This window comes from Pygocentrus nattereri, chromosome 15, assembly GCF_015220715.1.
Source record: "Pygocentrus nattereri isolate fPygNat1 chromosome 15, fPygNat1.pri, whole genome shotgun sequence".
Classification (NCBI taxonomy): domain Eukaryota; kingdom Metazoa; phylum Chordata; class Actinopteri; order Characiformes; family Serrasalmidae; genus Pygocentrus; species Pygocentrus nattereri.
In genome coordinates this window covers 32,618,569-32,640,672 of record NC_051225.1, presented here as the reverse complement: position 1 = coordinate 32,640,672, position 22,104 = coordinate 32,618,569, and the positions used below count along the sequence as shown (strand labels likewise).

The 22,104-nt window shown below is 36.5% G+C and overlaps 1 protein-coding gene across 32 annotated transcripts in view; it reads left to right on the top strand.

Moving 5' to 3' along the window:
- Positions 1–21,554, top strand: part of ptprc (protein tyrosine phosphatase receptor type C) — a 52,682-nt gene extending 31,128 nt beyond the window's left edge. For 21 of the 32 annotated variants that reach the window (XM_037545078.1, XM_017702422.2, XM_017702419.2 and 18 more), the window contains 28 exons: positions 736–825; positions 917–928; positions 1,015–1,260; positions 1,540–1,707; positions 2,077–2,178; positions 2,330–2,485; positions 4,523–4,651; positions 4,891–5,031; positions 5,924–6,123; positions 6,244–6,307; positions 6,451–6,559; positions 6,669–6,703; positions 6,782–6,882; positions 7,053–7,143; positions 7,248–7,315; positions 7,411–7,447; positions 7,543–7,640; positions 8,156–8,281; positions 9,721–9,878; positions 10,201–10,336; positions 10,458–10,604; positions 11,280–11,370; positions 12,142–12,275; positions 13,308–13,442; positions 13,572–13,694; positions 17,074–17,240; positions 18,583–18,718; positions 18,961–21,554. In XM_037545078.1, the coding sequence (XP_037400975.1) occupies positions 736–825; positions 917–928; positions 1,015–1,260; positions 1,540–1,707; positions 2,077–2,178; positions 2,330–2,485; positions 4,523–4,651; positions 4,891–5,031; positions 5,924–6,123; positions 6,244–6,307; positions 6,451–6,559; positions 6,669–6,703; positions 6,782–6,882; positions 7,053–7,143; positions 7,248–7,315; positions 7,411–7,447; positions 7,543–7,640; positions 8,156–8,281; positions 9,721–9,878; positions 10,201–10,336; positions 10,458–10,604; positions 11,280–11,370; positions 12,142–12,275; positions 13,308–13,442; positions 13,572–13,694; positions 17,074–17,240; positions 18,583–18,718; positions 18,961–19,296 (3,536 nt within the window). In that variant the 3' untranslated portion in view covers positions 19,297–21,554. The remainder of the gene's footprint in view (positions 1–735; positions 826–916; positions 929–1,014; positions 1,261–1,539; positions 1,708–2,076; positions 2,179–2,329; positions 2,486–4,522; positions 4,652–4,890; positions 5,032–5,923; positions 6,124–6,243; positions 6,308–6,450; positions 6,560–6,668; positions 6,704–6,781; positions 6,883–7,052; positions 7,144–7,247; positions 7,316–7,410; positions 7,448–7,542; positions 7,641–8,155; positions 8,282–9,720; positions 9,879–10,200; positions 10,337–10,457; positions 10,605–11,279; positions 11,371–12,141; positions 12,276–13,307; positions 13,443–13,571; positions 13,695–17,073; positions 17,241–18,582; positions 18,719–18,960) is intronic. The other 11 variants (XM_017702424.2, XM_037545076.1, XM_037545077.1 and 8 more) reach the window with 1 other exon arrangement.
- The last annotated feature ends 550 nt before the right edge of the window (positions 21,555–22,104 follow it).

Genomic DNA, 22,104 nt, shown 5'->3' with positions numbered 1-22,104 from the left:
TTTAACACGTCATACAGATCACTGAGAAACTGCCAAGTTTTATTAGCATTCTTTAAACCATGCATTCTGTGGTCAGATATTGTAGATTGCAGTTTTTAAGTATTGCATGTGATAGCTCTTTTAAGAAGAGCTGTTAATACAGGGTGATTCAAAAGAGTCAGCCAATTTCGAAATGATTTATTTATTAAATAGGCTGTTACACTGTTAAAGATTCACTTGATTTCAAAATGATTTATTTTGTAATTATACAAGTGCTCAGTATGAACTCCTCCAGCTGTACGGATAACATAAACACCATAGTCAAATTCATCCCATAATGGATTGAGCATGTTGGTGTTCGCTGCGCTCACTGCCCTTTTGATATGATTTCGGAAATCATCTAGTGTTGTGGAACCAGCAATGAACACTCTGAGCTGTTGGAGGTTCACTGGCAACAAAAATCATGGTGCACAGTTATGACAGATTCACTCTTATTGAAGTGGAGAACGCAGCACACTTTCTGCTCAGGGGTCACATCTCCTCTCAGAATGAAGGGAGCCATCTTCCAGTGACAGACAGAAACTCTATGACCCGCTCTTTCAATTGGTATGTGATTGGTTCCTAGGCGCCTCATGGTTGTAAAAATATGGCACTTTTAAATCGGATCAATCTTTTGGAATCACCCTGTACTTTAGATTGTGTTAAGAGTTGTGTAGTACTGGTGATTCCATCTTGCACTTCATGCCCTGTTGACAGTGTCGACAGTCACAAACACCTCTGACTCTGCAAGCACTGTGTTCTCAATCAACATAACCTCACCCCCAATCACCACACCCCACACAACAGGTAACAATGCCAGCAAATATGACAGAGTTGCTTTGTTACTATTGTTGCAAAATATTGTTATTGACTGCTTTGTTTATTTTTTTCTCTGCAGAAGTATCCACTTGTAAGTATACATCATGTTCAAATATATTAAATGTCACATGATCATGGTATACTTCTATCAGATTTGTGTACAATATGATTTTACAGGTGTATACACCATCACACGTGGAAAGGATGCCTTTCAAGTGAAGTTAGAAAATATCGACATCAAAACAAAGACTTACTCTGTTGAATACATAGACAACTTTGATAATTCCAACATGACGAAAGAGTTTGGGAGTAATACAGATCTCGAGATAAAGTTTAAAGACTTGAAGCTTTGCCACAATTACACTGTCCATGTTATCCCTCAGTGTGAGGCCAGGGGAAATGCCACTTTTGACACAGAACTGAGTAAGTGGTTAAAACAGACACTCTACATATTCTGATGAGAAAATACAAATTATTGTCCTAACATATATTACCATGAGGATAACACTTTACTGAGATAGCAGACCAATTCTAGTAAACATTATTTTAAGAGAAAATGGTGAGTTTAGTTAAAATAATACAATCACAAATTACATTTTAATTTATTAACATAGTTAAGTCAATTGTTGAAAAACAAATGCCATGTCTTGATAATTTGTGTTGAAAAGTAATTCATATCCATGTAATCTTATTTTTCCAAAGAGGAGACAGATATAACAAACATGAATCTTAAAACGGACAAAGTGTGCTTTAAGACTAAATGGAATTTAACACATTGGTGGTGTATTGAGAAAAACCATGAATCCTGTACTAAGAAGCCCTTGACTATTAAACACTGCAAAGGAATATCGATCACTCTTCCTCCTGCAGGTATATTTATATAAATGTGCATATATCAAATATTATGTGTATAAAATTGTACGGACTCCAAGCCTTTTTGTGACATGAGATGTTTATGTTTAGCACAGTTTCAGTGGCTTTCTGAAACAGACTGCTACCCTATTAAGTATTATAATATAGCTGTGTATGTAGATGTGTTATCAACAAAACTAAATGAAAGCATTGTTGGAATTTGATCATAAAGTTGAATAAAATGTATAATAATATGTAATCTTTCTTTGCCATGTGCTCAAACTCATTTCTGCTCAAAGGCTTCAGTATAGTTGTGCACATACAGTACAGGTAATTTGATCTTTAAAACAAAATACTAAAACTCTTTCTGAAATGTGTTTTTTGCAGAAACTCCTAATATCACATTTATGAATTGGATGCCTTCTAGACTAAATTGGACAAATAAGCCTGAAAACTGCAGGGATTTAAATATCAGTTGCACCTCCAATGGTAAGAAGTGGAATTTTGAATGCATAGAATCCTAAGAGCAACTTTTTTGGTTTGTTCTGTCACAAATTACTTGTAATGATTACAAATAATGATCTAACGTAATTCATAACATAATGCAAAAATCGTGAGACTAAATGTTTTTTCTCTTCAGGCTCACGGCACAATTTCATTGTAGAATCAGGAAAGAATGTGACAGAAGCTCAATTGTTCCAAAAGTATGAATGCAAAGGGATATTCCACTATAGGCCTTTGGCCTGTTGTGAAGAAAACATCACAAGCGAAGATCTTGTTATTAACGTGACATGTGGTAAGTTAATGTCAATTTCAGACTTTACAAATTCCTATACTCTTAAAAAGGCAATTCTGCAAGCGTTCTTTAGTAAAGAAAATGGTTCTGTATAGAAGCATGAATGAATTTTTAAAAAAGGTTCTACAAAGCACCGAAAAGTTTCTTCTTTTGTAACAGCCATTGTTATCATAACAACAAAAGAATCCTTCTTCGTGCCATATATAATATTTTTAAAAAAAGGTTCTGTATAGAACCATACACAACACATTCTCCATCAATCTGAAGAAGCATTTCACAATGTAAAAGGTGTTCATGGTTCTGCATAGAACCCTTTTTTTTTTCACTAAGAAGCCTTTTTTTCAGAGCGTAGGTAACAATGTGTAGTGTGTGTCACCAAAAGACATCAATATTCAGGCCTCTGGGCTTAGTTTTTTGTGATTATAAGACACTAGCATAAAATTAAGACATGTTGTTTTTGTAAACTGGCACAAAGTTGAAAGGGGCAGGGATGACGAAGGGATGACATTCTCAAAAGTGACATTCTCAATAGTGACATTCTCACACTGTATCTCCTCTTGTGGCATATTTAAACAAGGTCAAGGATCCGTTGCAAAATTCTCAGAATGTCTCACCACAAGACACTTGTGAGTTAATGGATGTTCTGTTGATAGATATCCATGCACAAGTTTGGTATTTTACATCAATAATTCTCTCAAGGCTGTGAGTTATGATGATTATTCTTTAGTTAAGGAGTGTTAGGCAATGTGCATAGCAGAAAATAATAATTAGATCATATTGATTGAATCATAATCATATGGATGAACTAATGTCTTAGTAACTGTGAATAGGTTATGAAAAAACATTAAATAAATCATGAAGAAACATAGTAAATATTAGAAAGCACAATTCCAAACAGTTGGGACAGTGTGTGAAATGTAGGTAGAATCAGGAAGCATTGATTTGTAAATCATTGTTGATCTGTATTTAAATGAAAACAGCAGATGTTTTACCTTTTCAACTTCATTGTTTTTGTAGATATACTCTCATTCTGTAAATGATGTTCCAAAAAAGTTGAGATGGTGGTAATTTAAGGAATTATCACTATCATCCAAATCAATGAAAAAACATTTACAATCAGATGCAGGAAACTAATTAATTTGAATGTTTAGAGCTCCCTTGTCTCCTACCTAATGTGTTCTTGGCCAGTTAGTTACTAACATTATCACAAACAAGTACCAAATGGAGGGAAGAACATGGCATTACTGACCATATACAACCAAAACAACAGTTTATATTGGTCTTATTTAGAATTGTTTGTGTTTTACATACATACTGTGAAGGGTTACCTCACAAAAGCTATAGAGAAACAGCTATATGTCAAGAAGAGAATGCCAATAAGGCACTGCATGCAAAATGATCTAATGTAAATTTGCTGAATCTGGTATTCAAACTGACAGGAAGAGGATTTCTAAGACACAGAAAGGATCAGCGAAAGTAAAGCAAGACACGTGAGTGAGGATTTTAGGAAGAAGATAAATGGGAAGAGGGAAATGTTAGTGAATCCTTCTGATCTTGTCTTTACAAAGTGTGGAATGGCATGACTCTATCCAAGAGTTAAAATGTTTCTGTCCTGCTTGAGTCCTTGAGCCTTAGAATTTGGTTCTGTCTGTTCTGTATGGTCTTGTTATTCCTAGGAATAATATGCATTTAGATTAGACAAAGTCAAACACTTAGTTGCTTTTAAATCCATGACATTCACTTGCAACTCCATAATTTACAAAATGGGACAAGAATTTCTTGAATCAGTTTGGGTAGTTCCACTTTGTTAGGGTAGCTCTGTCAAAAAGATTAAATAAGCAGTACTGTGTCAAATCACTGTGTCTAGAAATGAGCTCAGTTTGAATACATATTATGCCAAGGTAACCACTCAAATTGCCTCAAAAATACCATAAACCTTAACAGAAAATGAACAAGCATTAATGTGTAATTATGTATTGATGAAGTGAAAATAAAAAGTAATGTTCATGTGCTAAACTACTTCTTTCTCTTTCATAGATGTGAGAAATGTCACTGAATTTAAACCAAGCAATACGAGCATAAAAGCAATATGGAATATAACTAAAGAAAATTGCCCTATGTCTGGCTTTAGTTCTGAAGTCACATGTTTCAGTGGGTCAAAGACAGGTAATAAATTGAACTTTCGCTGTAATAATCCTGTAATTAAAATAACCATATCTTCTTTTTTCTTATATTGTTATACCATTTAATACCATTTTCTACTTTGCCAACCACTCCAGTGTTGTATATGATACGTAATAAATCAAAAGCTTTACATATTTACATGTGTAGTCAGATAAATTGTATTAATCTTTCAATTAAATTCTTTCAGTTTTCCTTACTGATACTGAGTTTTACTATTTTAGAATCATGTACTTTGCAACCACCTCACAAGGAATGTGATGTGAATCATTTGGAACCCTATATCAAATATAAATGCACCTTTAAGGCAGAATATGATGGCTTATCACATTCAGAAACTAAAGATGTAAAAACTCTTCCTGGACGTGAGTATTGCCTGTTTTTTTGTAATTATAGTCATGATATTGTTTACAAATTTTAAAGAATTAATTAATGTTATTTTATTTTCTTACTCTCCAGCTTACCATACACCCCCCACCAATAATATTATTTATTTATCAACTAATTAAAGTTGTTTTATATGGTCATCCATACGTTTAAGTTGGATTTAAATTTCAAGCTGTGTTTGTAATCTTATCAAAGTCTTTGAGTTGGGAACTGTTGAATAACTTTGTTACTTACAACACAGCTAGAATTTTTGTTAATCATTTTTGAGAGCTACAAGATTACTATAGAAGTTCCTGCTGCTTCAAGAGTCTAACAATGGTATTAGTAATACAATAAAACATTGTGAAAAAATAACTATGTAATAATAACAAAATGTTGTCATTCCTAATTTGGACTGTACCTACTTGGTTGTTTTAGTAAAAAAAATGAATAATGACAAACGTGTATATGAAATCTGTGTCACACAAATAGGATGCCTTTAAATAAATTTGTACTATGTTGATTATTGTCTTTCTGCTGAGAAGACTGAGAAAAAAATTTATGCCAGAAACTGTAAAGGCAGCTTTATAAAGTGTATAAAGAAAAGCCTGGTTTTTCTGTTATAAATAATAAATAATAAAGTCTCATTGACACCACATTGCCATTTTGCTCAAATCTCATGATGAAATGGACTGTCCCAGTGTGTTTTTTGCTTATTGACTGGCATGCATCATGTTGTCAAAGTAAATTCTTGGTCTATCATTCATACTTTGTAAATTTCAAAATACTTACTTTATACTTAAAAAATAATTGAATATAAATCTTGTTTAGTTTCTTCAGATCTACAAAATATTATGTCTAAAAGTTCTCTGTTTTCTCTTCTTTTAATAGGTCCCAATATTTCCAAGCCAGAAGCACGATTTATCTCCAGTAATGCTTTTCGTGTGAATTGTACCCTTTTTAAGTGGAACGGAGGAAATGGAATGTTCCATGCAGAAATCTTCCCAGCCAGTGATAAAGGAATTTATAAGAATGAAACGTGTTTCTTTATTTTTGACAACCTGAACTATTTAACTACGTATAAAGTGGAGGTATTCATAATTCATTTAGGTCTATTTCAGTGTGCAGTTCATAAAGTAAAGGCTCCGTAGTAGCTTTGGGTATTACTATGTTGTTTTGTTCATTTAAATCTTTATGTATGTTCAATTAAGGTCTATGGTAAAAATTCAAATGGAAACCAGAGTGAAAGATTTCCTGTTGACTACACAACTAATTGTAAGGCCTTTTTATAATTTTATTTGCATTATTCTGTAACTAATTAATGAATATACCTTACAATGTACTCTCTCTACCTTCCATATTCTACTATTTCGATGTAGTTATGCCATTAACTAGCCTAAAACTTTGATGTGTTTCAGACAATGACAGAGCTGTTCTTGGATTCCTTGTGTTCCTCATTATTCTTACTTCTATTGCACTGCTGTTTGTCCTGTACAAAATTTATCTTCTAAAGAGGAAACAGTTAAGGTCTGTATTATGGCTCACTTATCCTTTTACTTGGGATATGTTAATTTTGTATGATTTTTTATATCAATTTCTTAATTTCATACATACCTTGCTTTATGTGTTACTGTAGTGATGAACGTGAAATGGATGATCTTTTGCCTACAAGTATGTTTTTTCTTTCCCTCTCTATAATGCCAATTTTTGTTTTTCTGCTGGGCCTGATATATATTTCTTCCTTAATAGATACCCTCCTCCCAGTGGAGCCCATTTCTGCTGATGCGCTGGTTGAGACCTATAAGAAAAAAATAGCTGATGAGGGACGCCTGTTTATGGAAGAATTTCAGGTGACTATTCTACAATTATATACCATATACAGTAGGTCACCTCAGTAATAGTAGATAGCAATATGTGAGCAGGTAGAGAAGTGTGCTGAGATATGTGACTGGTAATGATAGGTCTGATTTGTGAACTCTACTTAAATTTGTTTTTGCTTGTTTGTTTTTGTTACTCACAGAGCATCCCACGAATTTTCTCCAATTATACCGTCAAAGAGGCAAAAAAAGCAGAAAACCAATCAAAGAACCGCTATGTTGACATTCTTCCCTGTAGGTTAAACAATCAGCAAATGCAGTGTGGATTTCTAATGGTTTACATTTTGTTTTTCCTCTGTTTTTACGGTTTATGTATGCACTGATGAATATGCTTTCAGATGACTATAATCGTGTGCCACTCTCTAATGGAGGAAGACATGACTATATTAATGCCAGTTTTATTGAGGTACTTTTTTCTGTAGTGGATCTGAAATCTGAACACATAAAAATAACTTTGTATAAAAAAAAAAAAAACCTAATTTTTACATTGTCTTTATGCAGGGTTACAAAGAGTCCAACAAATACATTGCAGCCCAGGGTAAATACATCATTTGTTGTTGTGACCTATAAGACAGATCAGAAGTAATCTTATCTGTGGTTACTAACATTGGTTGTAATTCTCATTTTGCTCAGGACCCAAGGAAGAGACCATTGGAGATTTCTGGAGGATGACCTGGGAGCAGAACACCTCCATCATCGTCATGGTTACCCGTTGTGAGGAAGGAAATAAGGTACGTAAAAAGGTTTGTTTGCATATGGATGTTGCTGTTCATGGTCTTGGATACATTGGCCATAATTGATTTATTTCCTTATAAGATGTTCTTTGGTACAGAATAGTCTTTTTGCTATTTCTGTTATTAAAAACCAACTACAAGAGCAATTTTACATATAGCCTACACACAGGGTAGGAATAAGGTCTACGTTGTCAGTTTGACAAAAAATTATAATTATTATATTATAATTATTAAAATTATATACAAACTGTAAAAAATTACAGTTTGAAACATTTAGTGATAATACATGTATTGATACATTAGTTAAAACTCAGTCTGCTTTAAAATCAAAGTATGCAGGACAAGAAAGAATGCACAGAATAAGCTTTATTTTTTGGTAACCATCCTCTGAAAAATATTTCACTTCTTGTGGAAAAATGTGGGATATGTGGAAAGCACAGTTCATTTTTCAGAGGATGTTATGTTAATTGAACACTACTCAGACATTTGATTGTTGCTAATTTGCTTCTCAGAACAAATGTGCTCAGTACTGGCCATCAGCGGAGAGGGAAACTGAGATTTTTGACGATTTTGTTGTGAAGATCAAGGGAGAGGAGAACTGCCCAGATTACATTATTCGTCGTCTGAGTGTGATGAATGTAAGTTGTCCTGTTACAGTTTATTATGTACATCTAAATTAAAATCAATGGAGAAATATACTTTACTGAATAGTCCACATAAATATACCTTGGTTCTTAAGAATATAAAACTTTTGTTTAAAAGAAACTAGACTCATAAAATTTGTGGTAACAGTGATAACAGCACTATGCCATGGAGAATGTGCATCATTTCTTTATAATGGTACTATATTTTCATTGTGTCCTTTATTTGGCAAGAGCCAAATAAAACCGATATGTAAATGACATCATACATATTAAAGACCTACACACAGTGAAGTTTCGGGTGGCTACTAAAATGAACATGATAAAATAAATTAAAACAAAATAAACAAACCAAAAATATATATCAAAAGCAGAGCTACAAATTTTAAGGGAAGAAGTGCTGACAAACAATAGTAAGTTGTTTAGTAAAGATGCAGCAATGAATAAACAACAGAAAAAGACATGAGAGACAATTGTAGATGTGGTAAACGTGGTAGCAAAAGTAACATAAACTGTTGTCAACTGTCAAAAGTGATGGCAGGAGGAAAAAAGAGAAGTGAAATTAAAAGCACCCAGATATTAGCAGGGGTGCCAGCACACAGGTATGGCAATGCATTTAACTTTTAATGAAGAAATAAAATTTATTAATCAGAAACAATTGTTGATACCAAAAAATGACATATATAAAACATTGTAATTATAACATCTTAAAATTCAACTTTTTAATTGTCGGATTTTAGTTTTATTTTAGCATGTATAATCTCATTTCTCACTGGTAGGAAATAATGCCTTTTTACAGTGCATTAAAATTGCAGTAAGAATTTTAACTAATATCAATATATAATATAAAGTTTAACATGTAGCAGTTTTTTCCACACAACTAAAAATTAAATTACCATGTAGAAATTCTAATTACCTTTTATTTCCTATTTTTCTCAATATCAGGAATTCAGATTATTCAAATGAAAACAAAACATCAAAATATAGAATTTGATTCAGGAAGGTGAGGCTGTTTTAAGTACAGCTGAAAGTGTGAGAGGAATCTATTAATAATGTTTTCTTCTGTAACTTTAAATTTTGCTTTTTTTATAACAAAAAGTTCATGCCAGTCTGAAATCCTCCAGCAGCATTTGTGTTTGACATTATGCTCAGTCTAGACATATCTAAATAGTCTTTAAAATATATCGATCAATCAGCTGAGCGGGTGAGCGTGCCTAACCTTTTTGATGATTACTTGCATGTGCAACCAAACATGTTTGGAAACATTGTAAAAAATATAATTTAACACACATTCACCTGGCAGTGCAATTTATTTAGGAAACTACAAATCCTGCTTATGTTTCAAAGATTCCAGCTTTAATTTCTAAGATGAATGTCTGTCTGTTGACCTGTTGACTGGCTTTGGTGCTTTGTTTTAAACTTTTGGTTTTTTTCAGCGTAAAGAGAAGACACCCGAGAGAGAGGTCACTCACATCCAGTTTACGAGCTGGCCTGACCATGGTGTACCTGGGGATCCTGGCCTCCTCCTCAAGCTGCGCCGTAGAGTCAACTCCTTTAAGAATGTCTTTAGTGGACCAATTGTCACCCACTGCAGGTAGGAGGATCAATACACAACTGCAGTCACATGTTTTTCTCAAGAAAAAAAGGATTATATTATTATATATTATCATCAAAAAACTAGACTGACTACTTTCTTGACATTGGATAGCATTATTTTTCAGTGCTTGTAGGAAAATTTTGTAATTTGTCCAACAAAATAATTTTTTTGTGCATACACTATTTAATATTATTATAATGCACATTTATAAGTAAATGCAAGAAACATTAATATAATTTTATGATTATAATTATAATCAGTCATAAGATTGTTAAATTCCATATCAGTTGTAATCTGAATAAACTTTACGTGTCTGTAGTGCTGGAGTTGGACGTACAGGCACTTATATCTGCATTGACGCCATGATAGAAAGTCTGGAGGCAGAGGGCCGTGTAGACATCTATGGATATGTAGCCAAACTTCGTCGTCAAAGATGCCTCATGGTTCAAGTGGAGGTAAGATGACTGCTAGCATTACCTTATTTTTCCATGTCCAGTTTATTGAGAAAATGCAGACAGTAAGCATCTTCCTTCAGTGAGTGTGTTTACATTTGTGTATTTGTGCTCAATCTTCAAGGCCCAGTATGTCCTGATCCACACTGCATTGATCGAGTATAACCAGTTTGGTGAGACAGAGATTTCACTGACTGACTTCCACTCAGTGGTCAACACTCTCAGACAGAAGGAAGGTAATGAGCCCAGTTTGCTGGAGATGGAATTTCAGGTGGGTGCTTGCTGTTCATCTTCACAAGCGTTTTAACTGAAATCTATTGTCTTAATGCCTATATAGTTAGATCTGTATGATTACACCACTTTAATAATGATTTATTCATGCCAAATTTTCAGAAGTGTTCGACTTTCACTGCTATGATAAAGCATTTGTCCACTATCTAAATTGGTAATCTTAAAATCTTACATGCACATAACCACTAATTACATTCACTTGGGCTCCATATAGTAATGTTTGGTAATTGTTATTATGATATTGGCCTTTGCCGTACATTCCTTACATTCTTAACATTTAAAAGTGGATGATGTTCACTGAATGCAAATGGCTGCAATATGCAAATATGCCTTAGTCATTATGTTTTTACTATGTACTGTGATTATTTTGGCCAATCACAGTTTCAGATTTCTGTGGGTGATTTATTGGGTCAAGATACTTATTTAATTCTACAAAATTCACTATTTTGGCAAATAGTGTAGACAAATCTTTGACAGTGTCTCATTATAATTTCATAATTGAATTTTTTTATATATTACATAGCGCATCGTAATCATAATGTGTAACAATATAAGCATAAACCTACTATTTTGTCATTTTCATGCAGCCCTTAAGCATACTGTGAATTTAAAGTTCCTCTGGAATGCACATTAAACATTTAGTTTTTTTATGCAGAAAATTCCAAAGTTTAAAAACTGGAGAACATCTAACACAGCGTCCACTGAGGAGAACAAGAAGAAAAATCGTAACTCCTCTGTTGTTCCATGTGAGTGTCTTTGAGATGTTTGGAAATTGTCACTGTCCAAAGTTTCAGGTTTCAGTTTTTGTCATTTGTTAGTCAGCTGTATATACATGGTACATTGTATTTAAGATAATTTTTAAGTATTTTTGAGGCATTTATTAATTCTGTACATATTTTTGAAAGATCAGTTATTTACATTCAACTTTTTCAGTGGTAACAAAGTTCTGATATTTGATGAGCTTTTTGGTAAATAGGCAAATTAGCCTACAGCGACAGGATCACATCCTAGATAGATAGATATATAGACAGATAGATCTTCATTTCAGTTGTTTAAAAAACAATGGAAAAACATTTAGCAGCTCTAGAATTGACAGTAATTCTGCAAGGACATAAATGAAAAAGAAAATAAAGACAAATAAGGACAAAGACATCAATATAAATGCAATAAAATAGTATGTACAAACATACTTGTGCAAAATAAAATGAGGTATAGTGCAAGGTGAAGGACATTTCAGCCTTAGTCTTGGGGGGTGGGGGGGACTTAAGCATCTGACGGCCAACTGTACGGCCACTGCTAGACCTTTTTCTTTCTTCAGAAGGGCTTACAAAACGTTGTATGTTTAAAAGACATTCAGGAATCATTAATAAATATCATATTTGTCCATGAATGTTAAATTTTGTTTACAACTGGCAAAAAGACTACGTTTTAGAATATAAATCTAAACAATCTAACAAATGCCATTAGAGACACAATACTAAGCAAACTGAATTACCAGCCATTTTCATTTATCCCAGATGACTTCAACAGAGTCCTGATTAAACTGGAAGAAGATATCAGTAATGGAAGTGATGCAGAGGAGGATGAGGATTATTCTTCTGATGAAGAGGATGAAATACCAACCAAATATATCAATGCCTCATATATGGATGTAAATGCTTTCAGATATGTATACAGTGCTGTGCAAAAGTCTTAGGCACATTAGTAAATTGTTTTTACTTTTTATCTGGCCATTTATCTCGACAAAACACTATAGTACATACATACAGTAGAATAAAGACAAACATAAAGAAACTAAAGGTAGCAACAGTTTATTGTTTTTAAAAAGGTAGTTGATATCTGATAAGCTGGGTAGAAGAACACACATTTGGTTCTGCATTCTCCTTGATGCCCCCAGCCATCACATGGATTTGATCAAAAGCACCACCAGCATACCTGATTTGGGTCAATAAATGATTACCTTGCCAAAACAAGAACGGATGATACCTACATATAATGCTGGGCTGCCACAAGGCGAGATTTGAAAATAAACAAATCATTGACAAACATAAAATTAGTACTTAGTACACTATATAAGTACATTATACTTCCAAAAGTATTCACTCACAGAGTTCTGAATTCAATCCGATAGAACACTTTGAATTATGAATGAAGGATGTATTAGAGCGCAGACTGCAAGCCAGGCCTACTTGTCCAACATCAGTGTCACAAATGCGCTTCTGGGAAAATGGTCAAACATTTCCATAAACACACTTCTAAATCTTGTGGAAAGCCTTTGCAGAAGAGATGAAGCTTTTATAGCTGCAAAGGGTGGGCTGACATTATATTAAACCCTATGAATTAAGAATGGGATCTCACTCAATTTCATATGTGGGTGAAGGCAGACGAGTAAATACTTTTGCCAATATAGTGTACTTTATTGCTGTTATTTGTCTTTATTCAATTTTTTGTGTTATTCTGAGCAAAAATATTATGTAATTTTCTCAGCTGCCTAAGACTTTTGCACAGTGCTATGTTTTTGCCTTTAACTAGGGAGGAAGCTGTTGGTAAATACCTGACAGACGGTTAAAAATATTTCCAGATTTTTGAGTTAATTAATGCACTTTTCCGTGCACTAACACTTTAAATTTTCTTTGATTCATTTTATGCATTTTAAATATACCATGCATGCCTCTTTCTTTAGGGATATTGGTGTCCAAAAGGCCTGATTGCTGCACAGGGACCTCTGTCAGACACAGTTGCAGATTTCCTGCAAATGCTTTACCAGCATCGGGTTAAAACTGTGGTCATGCTCTCAGACTGCACAGAGAATGGGCAGGTGAGTCTTCTCTGTAGATCTAATATGCTGGGTTCTTCCTAACATAAATATCTTCAGTGGAAGAAGATATTTGGCATGCTAACTGAAACTTTTGTGCTCATAACATCATTTTACTTACTGAACCTTTAGGAGTTCTGCTCTCAGTACTGGAATGATGAGAAGAAGGAGTTTGGCGAGATGGTGGTGGAGGTCAAAGAGACTGATACTTTCCCTACATACATCAGACGAAGCCTAGAAATACAGCACACAAAGGTAACCGTGTCACAGTGTTTTTCTCCATTTATTTATGTGACTGTTAAGGAAGTTGCATTTACATTTCAGAGGTTTAGAATCACTTGCTATATTAATTGTTATTTTATATACAGTATCTCACAAAAGTGAGCACACCCCTCATATTTCTGCGAATATTCTATGTTCTCTGAAAATAACACAAGTGAGTACACCTCACAGTGAACATATCTAAATTGTGCTCAAAGTGTCAATATTTTGTATGACCACCATTATCATCTAGTACTGCCTTAACCCTCTTGAGCATGGATTTCACCAGAGCTGCATAGGTTGTTACTGGAATCTCTTCCACTCCTCCATGATGACATCATAGAGCTGGTGAATGTTAGACACCTTGCGCTCCTCCTCCTTCCACTTGAGGATGCCCCGCAGGTGCTCAATTGGGTTTAAGTCTGGAGACATACTTGGCCAGTCCATCACCTTTACCTTCAACAAGGCAGTTGTCATCTTGGAGGTGTGTTTGGGGTCATTGTCATGTTGGAAAACTGCCATGCGGTGCAGTTTCCGAAGGGAGAGGATCATGCTCTGCTTCAGAATGTGACAGTACATGTTGGAATTCATGTTTCCCTCAATGAACCGCTGCTCTCCAGTGTCGGCAGCATTCATGCAGCTCCAGACCATGATGCTACCACAACCATGCTTGACTGTAGGCAAGAGACAGTTGTCACCAGGGGGCTGCCACACATGCTGGACACTATCTGAGCCAAACAAGTTTATTTTGGTCTCGTCAGACCACAGGACATGGTTCCAGTTATCCATGTTCTTGGACTGCTTGTCTTCAGCAAACTGTTTTCGGGCTTTCTTGTGCGTCAGCTTCAGAAGAGGCTTCCTTCTGGGACGATGGCTACACATACCAAGTTGATGCATTGCGCAGCAAATGGTCTGAGCACTGACAGACTGACATCCCACTTCTTCAACCTCTGTAGTAATGCTAGCAGCACTCATGCATCTATTTTTTTAAGCCAACCTCTGGATATGACGCTGAACACATGGACTTCTTTGGTCGACCCTGGCGAGGCCTGTTCTGAGTGGAACCTGTCCTGGAAGACCGTTGTATGCTCTTGGCCACCTTGCTATAGCTCAGTTTCAGGGTGTTAGCAGTCTTCTTATAGCCTAGGCCATCTTTGTGGAGAGCAACACATCCTCAGAGAATTATTTGCCATGAGGTGACATGTCTAATATCCAGTGGCCAATATGAGGGAATTGTACCCACAACACCCAATTTAATAGCCCTGCTCCCCATTCACACCTAGAACCTCGTAACTCATGTCACATGACACCAGGCAGGGACAACGACACAATTGAGCACAATTTGGACCTGTTCACTGTGAGGTGTACCCTGTTCACTGTGAGTTCTGTTGTTTAGACATTAATGGCTGTGTGTTGAGTTATTTTCAGAGGACAGTACATCTATACTGCTATACAAACTCTACACTGACTACTTTAAGTTATGTCCAAGTTTCATTTCTATAGTGTTGTCTCATGAAAAGATATAATAAAATATTTGCAGAAGTGTGAAGGGTGTACTCGCTTTTGTGAGATACTGTATAGTCTATCTGTCTGCACCTGTTTACAATAGATTTATATTTATTGTCAAGTTATCTACCTCATGATTCAATCATTTGTTTTGCAATATGAGGCATTCTTAATATTCATTCTTAATATTATAAAACTAACTTTAAAATCATCTTCAGCTTTGTTCATCATTCAGTACTAAGCTTGTGCTGCTCATACACTGTATTTCAAAAAGTATTCACTCACCCATCCAAATCATTGAATTCAGGTGTTCCAATCACTTCCATGGCCACAGGTGTATAAAACTAAGCACCTATGCCTGCAGACTGCTTCTACAAACATTTATGAGAGAATGAGTCACTCTCAGGAGCTCAATGAATTCCAGCATGGTGCTGTGATAGGATGCCACCTGTGCAAGTCCAATCCTGAAATTTTCTCGCTACTAAATATTCCACAGTCAATTTTCAGTGGTATTGTAACAAAGTGGAAGCAATGGGGAAAGACAGCAACTTAGCCACGAAGTGGTAGGCCACGTAAAATGGCAGAGGCACAGAGTGTGCAGAGGTTGCCAAATTTCTGCAGAGTCAATCATTACCTCGAAACTTCATGTGGCCTTCAGATTAGCTCAAGATCAGTGCATAGAGAACTTTGTGGAATGGGTTTCCATGGCCGAGCAGCTGTATCCAAGCCCTACATCACCAAGTGCAATGCAAAGCTTTGAATGTAGTGGTGAAAAGCACACCACCAATGGACTCTAGAGCAGTGGAGACGTGTCCTCTGAAATTACGCTTCTTAATCTGGCAATCCAATTAATGACTCTGAGTTTGGCAGTTGCCAGGAGAACGGTACTTGTCTGAGTGCATTGTGCCAAGTGTAAAGTTTAGTGGAGGGGGTTTATGGTGTGGGGTTGTTTTTCAGGAGTCAGGCTCAGTCTCTTAGTTCCAGTGAAAAGAACTCTTAATGTTTCAGCACCAAGAGATTTTGGACAATTTCATGCTCCCAACTTTGTGGGAACATGACAGAACCAATGCACAAAGCAATGTCCATAAAGACATGGATGAGTTTGGTGTTTTAAGAACTTGACTGGCCTGCACAGAGTCCTGACCTCAACCTGATAGAACATCTTTGTGATGAATTAGAATGGAGACTGTGAGCCAGGCCTTCTCGTCCAACATGTGTCTGACCTCACAAATGCGCTTCTGGAAGAATGTTAACAAATTTCCATAAACACACTCGTAACCCTTGTGGAAAGCCTTCCCTGAGGAGTTGAAGCTGTTATGGCTGAACCTTGAATATGTTTTATATATAACTGAGTATGAATTGGTGGCTCTGCAGCCTTTACCAGGAACTGCGAAGGTGCTTAAAACACTTAAAAACAACATGAGATCATAACCTAAAAGCGTAGTGGGACCTAATGAGCTACTCTGCATATCTCAAAAATATCAACTTTTTGGACATAAATACAGTGACAGTATTTCAGAGTGTCCACAATGACAGTATATTGTGTTCTTAATATTGTGTTGAATATCAGCACGTCTGTTCAGGATGTGTTTTTTTTCCTTACTAATTACTTGAGACGCATGAAGTTTGAAATGATTAGCATGAAAGAATCTTTATATACATTTAATGTCAATAAAGTCCACATCAGTATTGTCATTTATTGATTATTGAAAACATTGATGTCAAACCTTTGAATGTCAGCATATATACAAATACTGTATATTGAGTATTATGTTACTGCTGGTTACTGAACTGGTCAAAAGGTTATGGAGTTGTTTATCTACATAATAGATACGTATGCACTCATAACTCATTATGACTCCTGCAGAGGAAAGAGAGCCACACGACGGCGCAGTACCAGTTCCTGAAATGGGAGGGAAATGAGCTTCCGCCAAACCCTTGTGACCTGATTGACATGATGAAAAGCATCAGGCAGAATGGTGGCTATAAAAACAGCCAAGAAAACAGGGGCGCACCCGTTGTAACGCATTGCAAGTGAGTGTAGCTGCTGCTTAAGCTGTAGAATGAATACTGCATGAAGTGTGATCTTTTGTGATGTCTTCATACTGCAGGTACAGTTTGCATGTCATCATTTAATAAAACACATGAAAAAGTGTATTTCATTTTAAGTTAAGTGATACTTTTGTAATCCCACCTCTGCATTTAACCCATCCATGAAGTGAAACACCACATACACTCTAGTGAATAAACACACACTAGGGGGCAGTGAGCACACTTGCCCAGAGCAGTGGGCAGCCCTATCCATGGCACCTGGGAAGCAATTGGGGGTTAGGTGTCTTGCTCAATGACACCTCAGTCATAGACTGTCAGCACTGGGGATCAAACCAGCAACCTTCCGGTCACAGGGCCAGCTCCCTAACCTCCAGCCCACGACTACCCCAACGTTATCATCGGGAGGGATGCTGAAAAGCAGAAAAATTAGGGATGTAGACATGCATGATTCATCACCGTACAGGTTCTGATTGAACTGCATTGATTTTTGAACATCTGTTTATAATGGATGATAATAATATTACATTTTTCAGTAGTGTGTGATATTTTTTGGCCAAAAAATCTCATGATGTAGACTTCAGAAACAATTCAATTCAATTCAAGTTTATTTATATAGCGCTTTTTACAACAAGGTTGTCACAAAGCAGCTTTACAGAAAAACAGGTCCACGCCTCTTATGAGCATCACCACAGTGAAGCCAATTTTGTGGTGACTACAGTGGTAAGGAAAAACTCCCTTTAAGAGGAAGAAACCTTAGAAGGGACCAAGGCTCAGTCCGAGGAACCCAACCCCCGTGGGTCGACCCGCACAGAAGAAACAGAACAGAAACAAGAACAACAGTACAAAGAGAGTGCAAAAAGATGGCTGGAACGCTGGAACCACGAATGGGGCACCTCCAGACAGGCCAACGGGGCATCTCGACACATGTGAGAGAGATAGAGAGAGAGAACGGAGTGGGAGGGAAGAAAGATAGGTTAGAAGGGTTGTGTTAATCTCTGTTGAGCGGGACAGGGCCGATTCCAGAGTGCTGCAAACACGAATCGGCACCTCCAGACAGGCCAACCGAACATCTCGACGCATGCGAGAGAGACAGAGAGAGAGAACAGAGTGGGAGGGAAGAAAAAGAGCACAAACTAAAACAAGAAAATCTTGGTTTTCTTATTGTTGTACTGTTAAATTTGAATATTCTGCATATTTTAAGTTGAATTGTCATGTAATGTGAAATTTTCTGATTTACTGAATCATTTCTTAAAAAAAACACTGAGGTCAGAGATTTACTGGCCTAATATTAATATATTAATTTGTGTTCGATTGTCTTCGGCAGTGACGGGTCCTCGCGTTCTGGAATCTTTTGTGCTCTATGGAACATTCTGGATAGTGCAGACACGGAAAAGCTGGTGGATGTCTTCCAGGTGTCCAAACACCTACGTAAGGAGAGGCAAGGGATGATCACCAGCCTTGTAAGTCTTCATGAATGATTCAGACACACATAGCACAATCCTGATCCTCCAGTTATTAATAAAAAATTGAAAATAAAGATTATTGATTCAAAAAAGACTCAAGCCAGAAGCAAAATGGAAATTCTATTACATTTTTTTTTTGTACAAGATAGCGTGTCCAAATAAATGTAACAATGGAAGCTAGAGATACACAAATATAACCTGCCATTACATGTGTAACACCCTGACCTCCATTTGAACAGGAGCAGTACCAGTTCCTCTACGCAGCTCTGGAGGTGGCTTTTCCTGTGCAGAACGGTGAAGTGAAGAAGAGCGCAACTACTCCTGACACCGTGCAGGTGATCAACGAACAGACAGCGCTGATGAGTGCTACCACTGAAGACCAAGAGGTGGCAGAAAGCAGCCAGCAAGTAGAGCAGAAGGCAGATGCTGAGCCCACCGAGGCTGCCAAGCCCACTGAGCCCACTGAGCCGATGAAGCCTGCCGAGACCACCATGACCAGCGAGTCCAGTGAGCAGACAGAAAAAGCCCCCAGTGAAAGCCCCACCAATGGTCCTGCTGTTTCTGTAGAGGTTTAAACCGCATATAGCACAGCCTTCTAACTTAATTTTTTCATTGTTTGTTTCTTTACAACATTTTTGACAGTGCCAGCAGCCGTGTACATTGTGTGAACATATATGAAGATCTGGCACAGTAGAAATTTTCAAAAGCAAACCTGTGTAATAAGGTTTGTATTGCATTTACTTCTACTTCTATTTTGTTTATATTTCCATTGTACTTTTTTAGTTTTGAGCAGTTCCTTTTGGAAGCCTCTCGAACTCAAAGAAACTTTCTTACCTCCTTGGGAAGCCAGAACACAAGGGGTATGCATTTAGTTATTTACATACAAGAAAATGCAGCAGCAAAACATGTTTCTTTCAAGTAGTAACTGCTTGGTTTTAAACCTGGAGGCGACAGTGACTGCTCTTTTTCTTTGAGTTTTTTTTTTTTTGTAAGAAATTGGTTGACAGTTTTATTGTGTTATAGTAGCTTTAAAGGTGCCATAGTATTCATTTAGTCAGTATTTTAAACTGTTCTACATAATAGTTATTTGGCAAAAAAAATGCCCAGGTGCAGTTTTACACACCCATTTACAATCCAGTGATTTAGCCCTAGAATGAAACAAGCTGTTTTCCCTTTTTTTGGTGAGCTCATGAATAATATGATGAGCTCTGCTGTGATTTACTAGTTTTCAGTGAGGCACCAAAATGACACACAAGAGCAACCTGCCAATATAGACACAGACAGGAAAATAAAATGAACCTCTTTGTAAATATTTGTCATCATGCAATTTAGTTAGCTAGGCTAATCAATTGGAGAATGCCAGTAGCTAATGTTACCTTTACTAGCTACTTGCGTTTGATCTCAGCAATACCACAAAGTAAAGATGTTAGCTCACAATGAACCTTTTAATGTAAGATAATTTGGCTTCAACTGTCAAAAAATGTAGAAAATCACAGCTTGTCTACATACAGGTTGCTGTTGGGGTTGTGATGCTAATAAAGGTGGAACTCCCCCTCTGTCTTTTCAGAGTTAAACACTATGCGAAGCTACTTGATATTGCCCAGTGTTTGAGAAACTGTCTGAAGTAAAATATGCAGAGCAAGCTATCCATCCATCCATCCATTTTCTAAGCCGCTTCTCCGTCAGGGTCATGGGGGGGATGCTGGAGCCTATCCCAGCGGTCATCGGGCAGAAGGCAGGATACACCCTGGACAGGTCGCCAGTCCATCTCAGGGCAGCAGAGCAAACTAACAACTTTGAATTAAAGTTGTAAGGGATCCTGTTAAAGATGTGGGACCTGAAGTTTTTATTCCCCAACTTGTTTTGAGAATTTTCCATTCCACCTTAAATGGAGCTGCAGTTACATTCTGACTGTGTCCATTTTGGTGCCTGTATAAGATGTAGCATTTCGGTTTGAACAGATTACTTGATTAAGAAGCTGGTGAATAGGAAGCCAACTTCAGCCTCATTTAAAGATGAACATAAATCATGCCTGTTAACAGTTTGGAACAGTACATTTCTGTACATAATCCAATATTTTCGTTGCTGTTGCTCTGTTGTCATTGTTTCATTCTTCACAGTACCTGCTGGGCTAGAACTTGGACTGGGGTATGTCAGTTTTGAAGGTGTAAATATTGTATCAAGTTTTATAACAGTTTAGCATTTTAGAATTATCCCATTTACTGCCCCTTTTGCAAATACAAGATTTCAGTTTGAAGGAGGATGAAACTGTTTGAGGTTCACAGAATGTCAGTTTCATGTACCAAACTCTACTTATTCAACTGTCAATATAAACAGTTTTCCATTCTGTGGCACCTTTAAAGTAATACATCTTAGCATAACATGTGGAGAATGGATCATTTATGTGCGTACAGTTCCACCAGGCTACAAGTGCAGATTTAGCCTGTTCATGTATATAAAATGAACATACATGAACATGAACATTGACCTGTTCATGTATATAAAAGTTAGGTCCAGAATTTGGTTTTCATTTTGCCAAATGGTATATGTGAATGTATTGTAAATTCAAAGTTTTCTTGTTTTCATTTTATTTTATTTTTTGCTGAGGTTTAGAGCATTTTTTAACCTGATCTAAGTTATGAAGTGCAAAATGATAGAGAATGTATTTCAGAGCAAAGTTGGATTATATAAGGCAAAGATAACTTTGCACTACACTGTTGTCTTCAAACTATTTTCTGTGGTTACGCTTCTCATTGCTGGATATATATCAGTATAATTATGGCAGTTGAGTGTAAGCTAGTTAACTCATAAATGAATAAAGCTTTCAGATGTATTGCTTTGTAATGGACTTCTTTAGTTGTGTGAAAGTGAATTCGTCAAAATGAAAAGCTGGATTCCAAACCAGATCAGCGTGGTTATGTAAGTAGTCAGGTGCATTCCTTCCTTATACTTAAGGAGGTTTGTAGGTCATCAACAGGCTTTACATCTTCACAACAGATGTGGTAAGTGGGCCAGTTCTCTTCACCTACTGTGAGAGATAGGCATACCAGGTGCAGAAGTATGCCTCAGAAATACTGTATAAATAAATATAAATGCATATACTAGTGCAGTTGTGAAATTTTCTCACTACTAAATATTCCACAGTCAACTGACAGTGGTATAACAAAGTGGAAATGATTGGGAACAACAGCAACTCAGCCACGAAGTGGTAGGCCAAGTAAAATGACAGAGCGGGGTCAGCAGCTGCTGAGGTGCATAGTGCGCATAGATCACTAACTTTCTGCAGAGTCAATCACTACAGACCTCCAAACTTCATGTGGCCTTCAGATCAGCTCAAGAACAGCACAGAGAGCTTCATGGAATGGGTTTCCATGGTCGAGCAG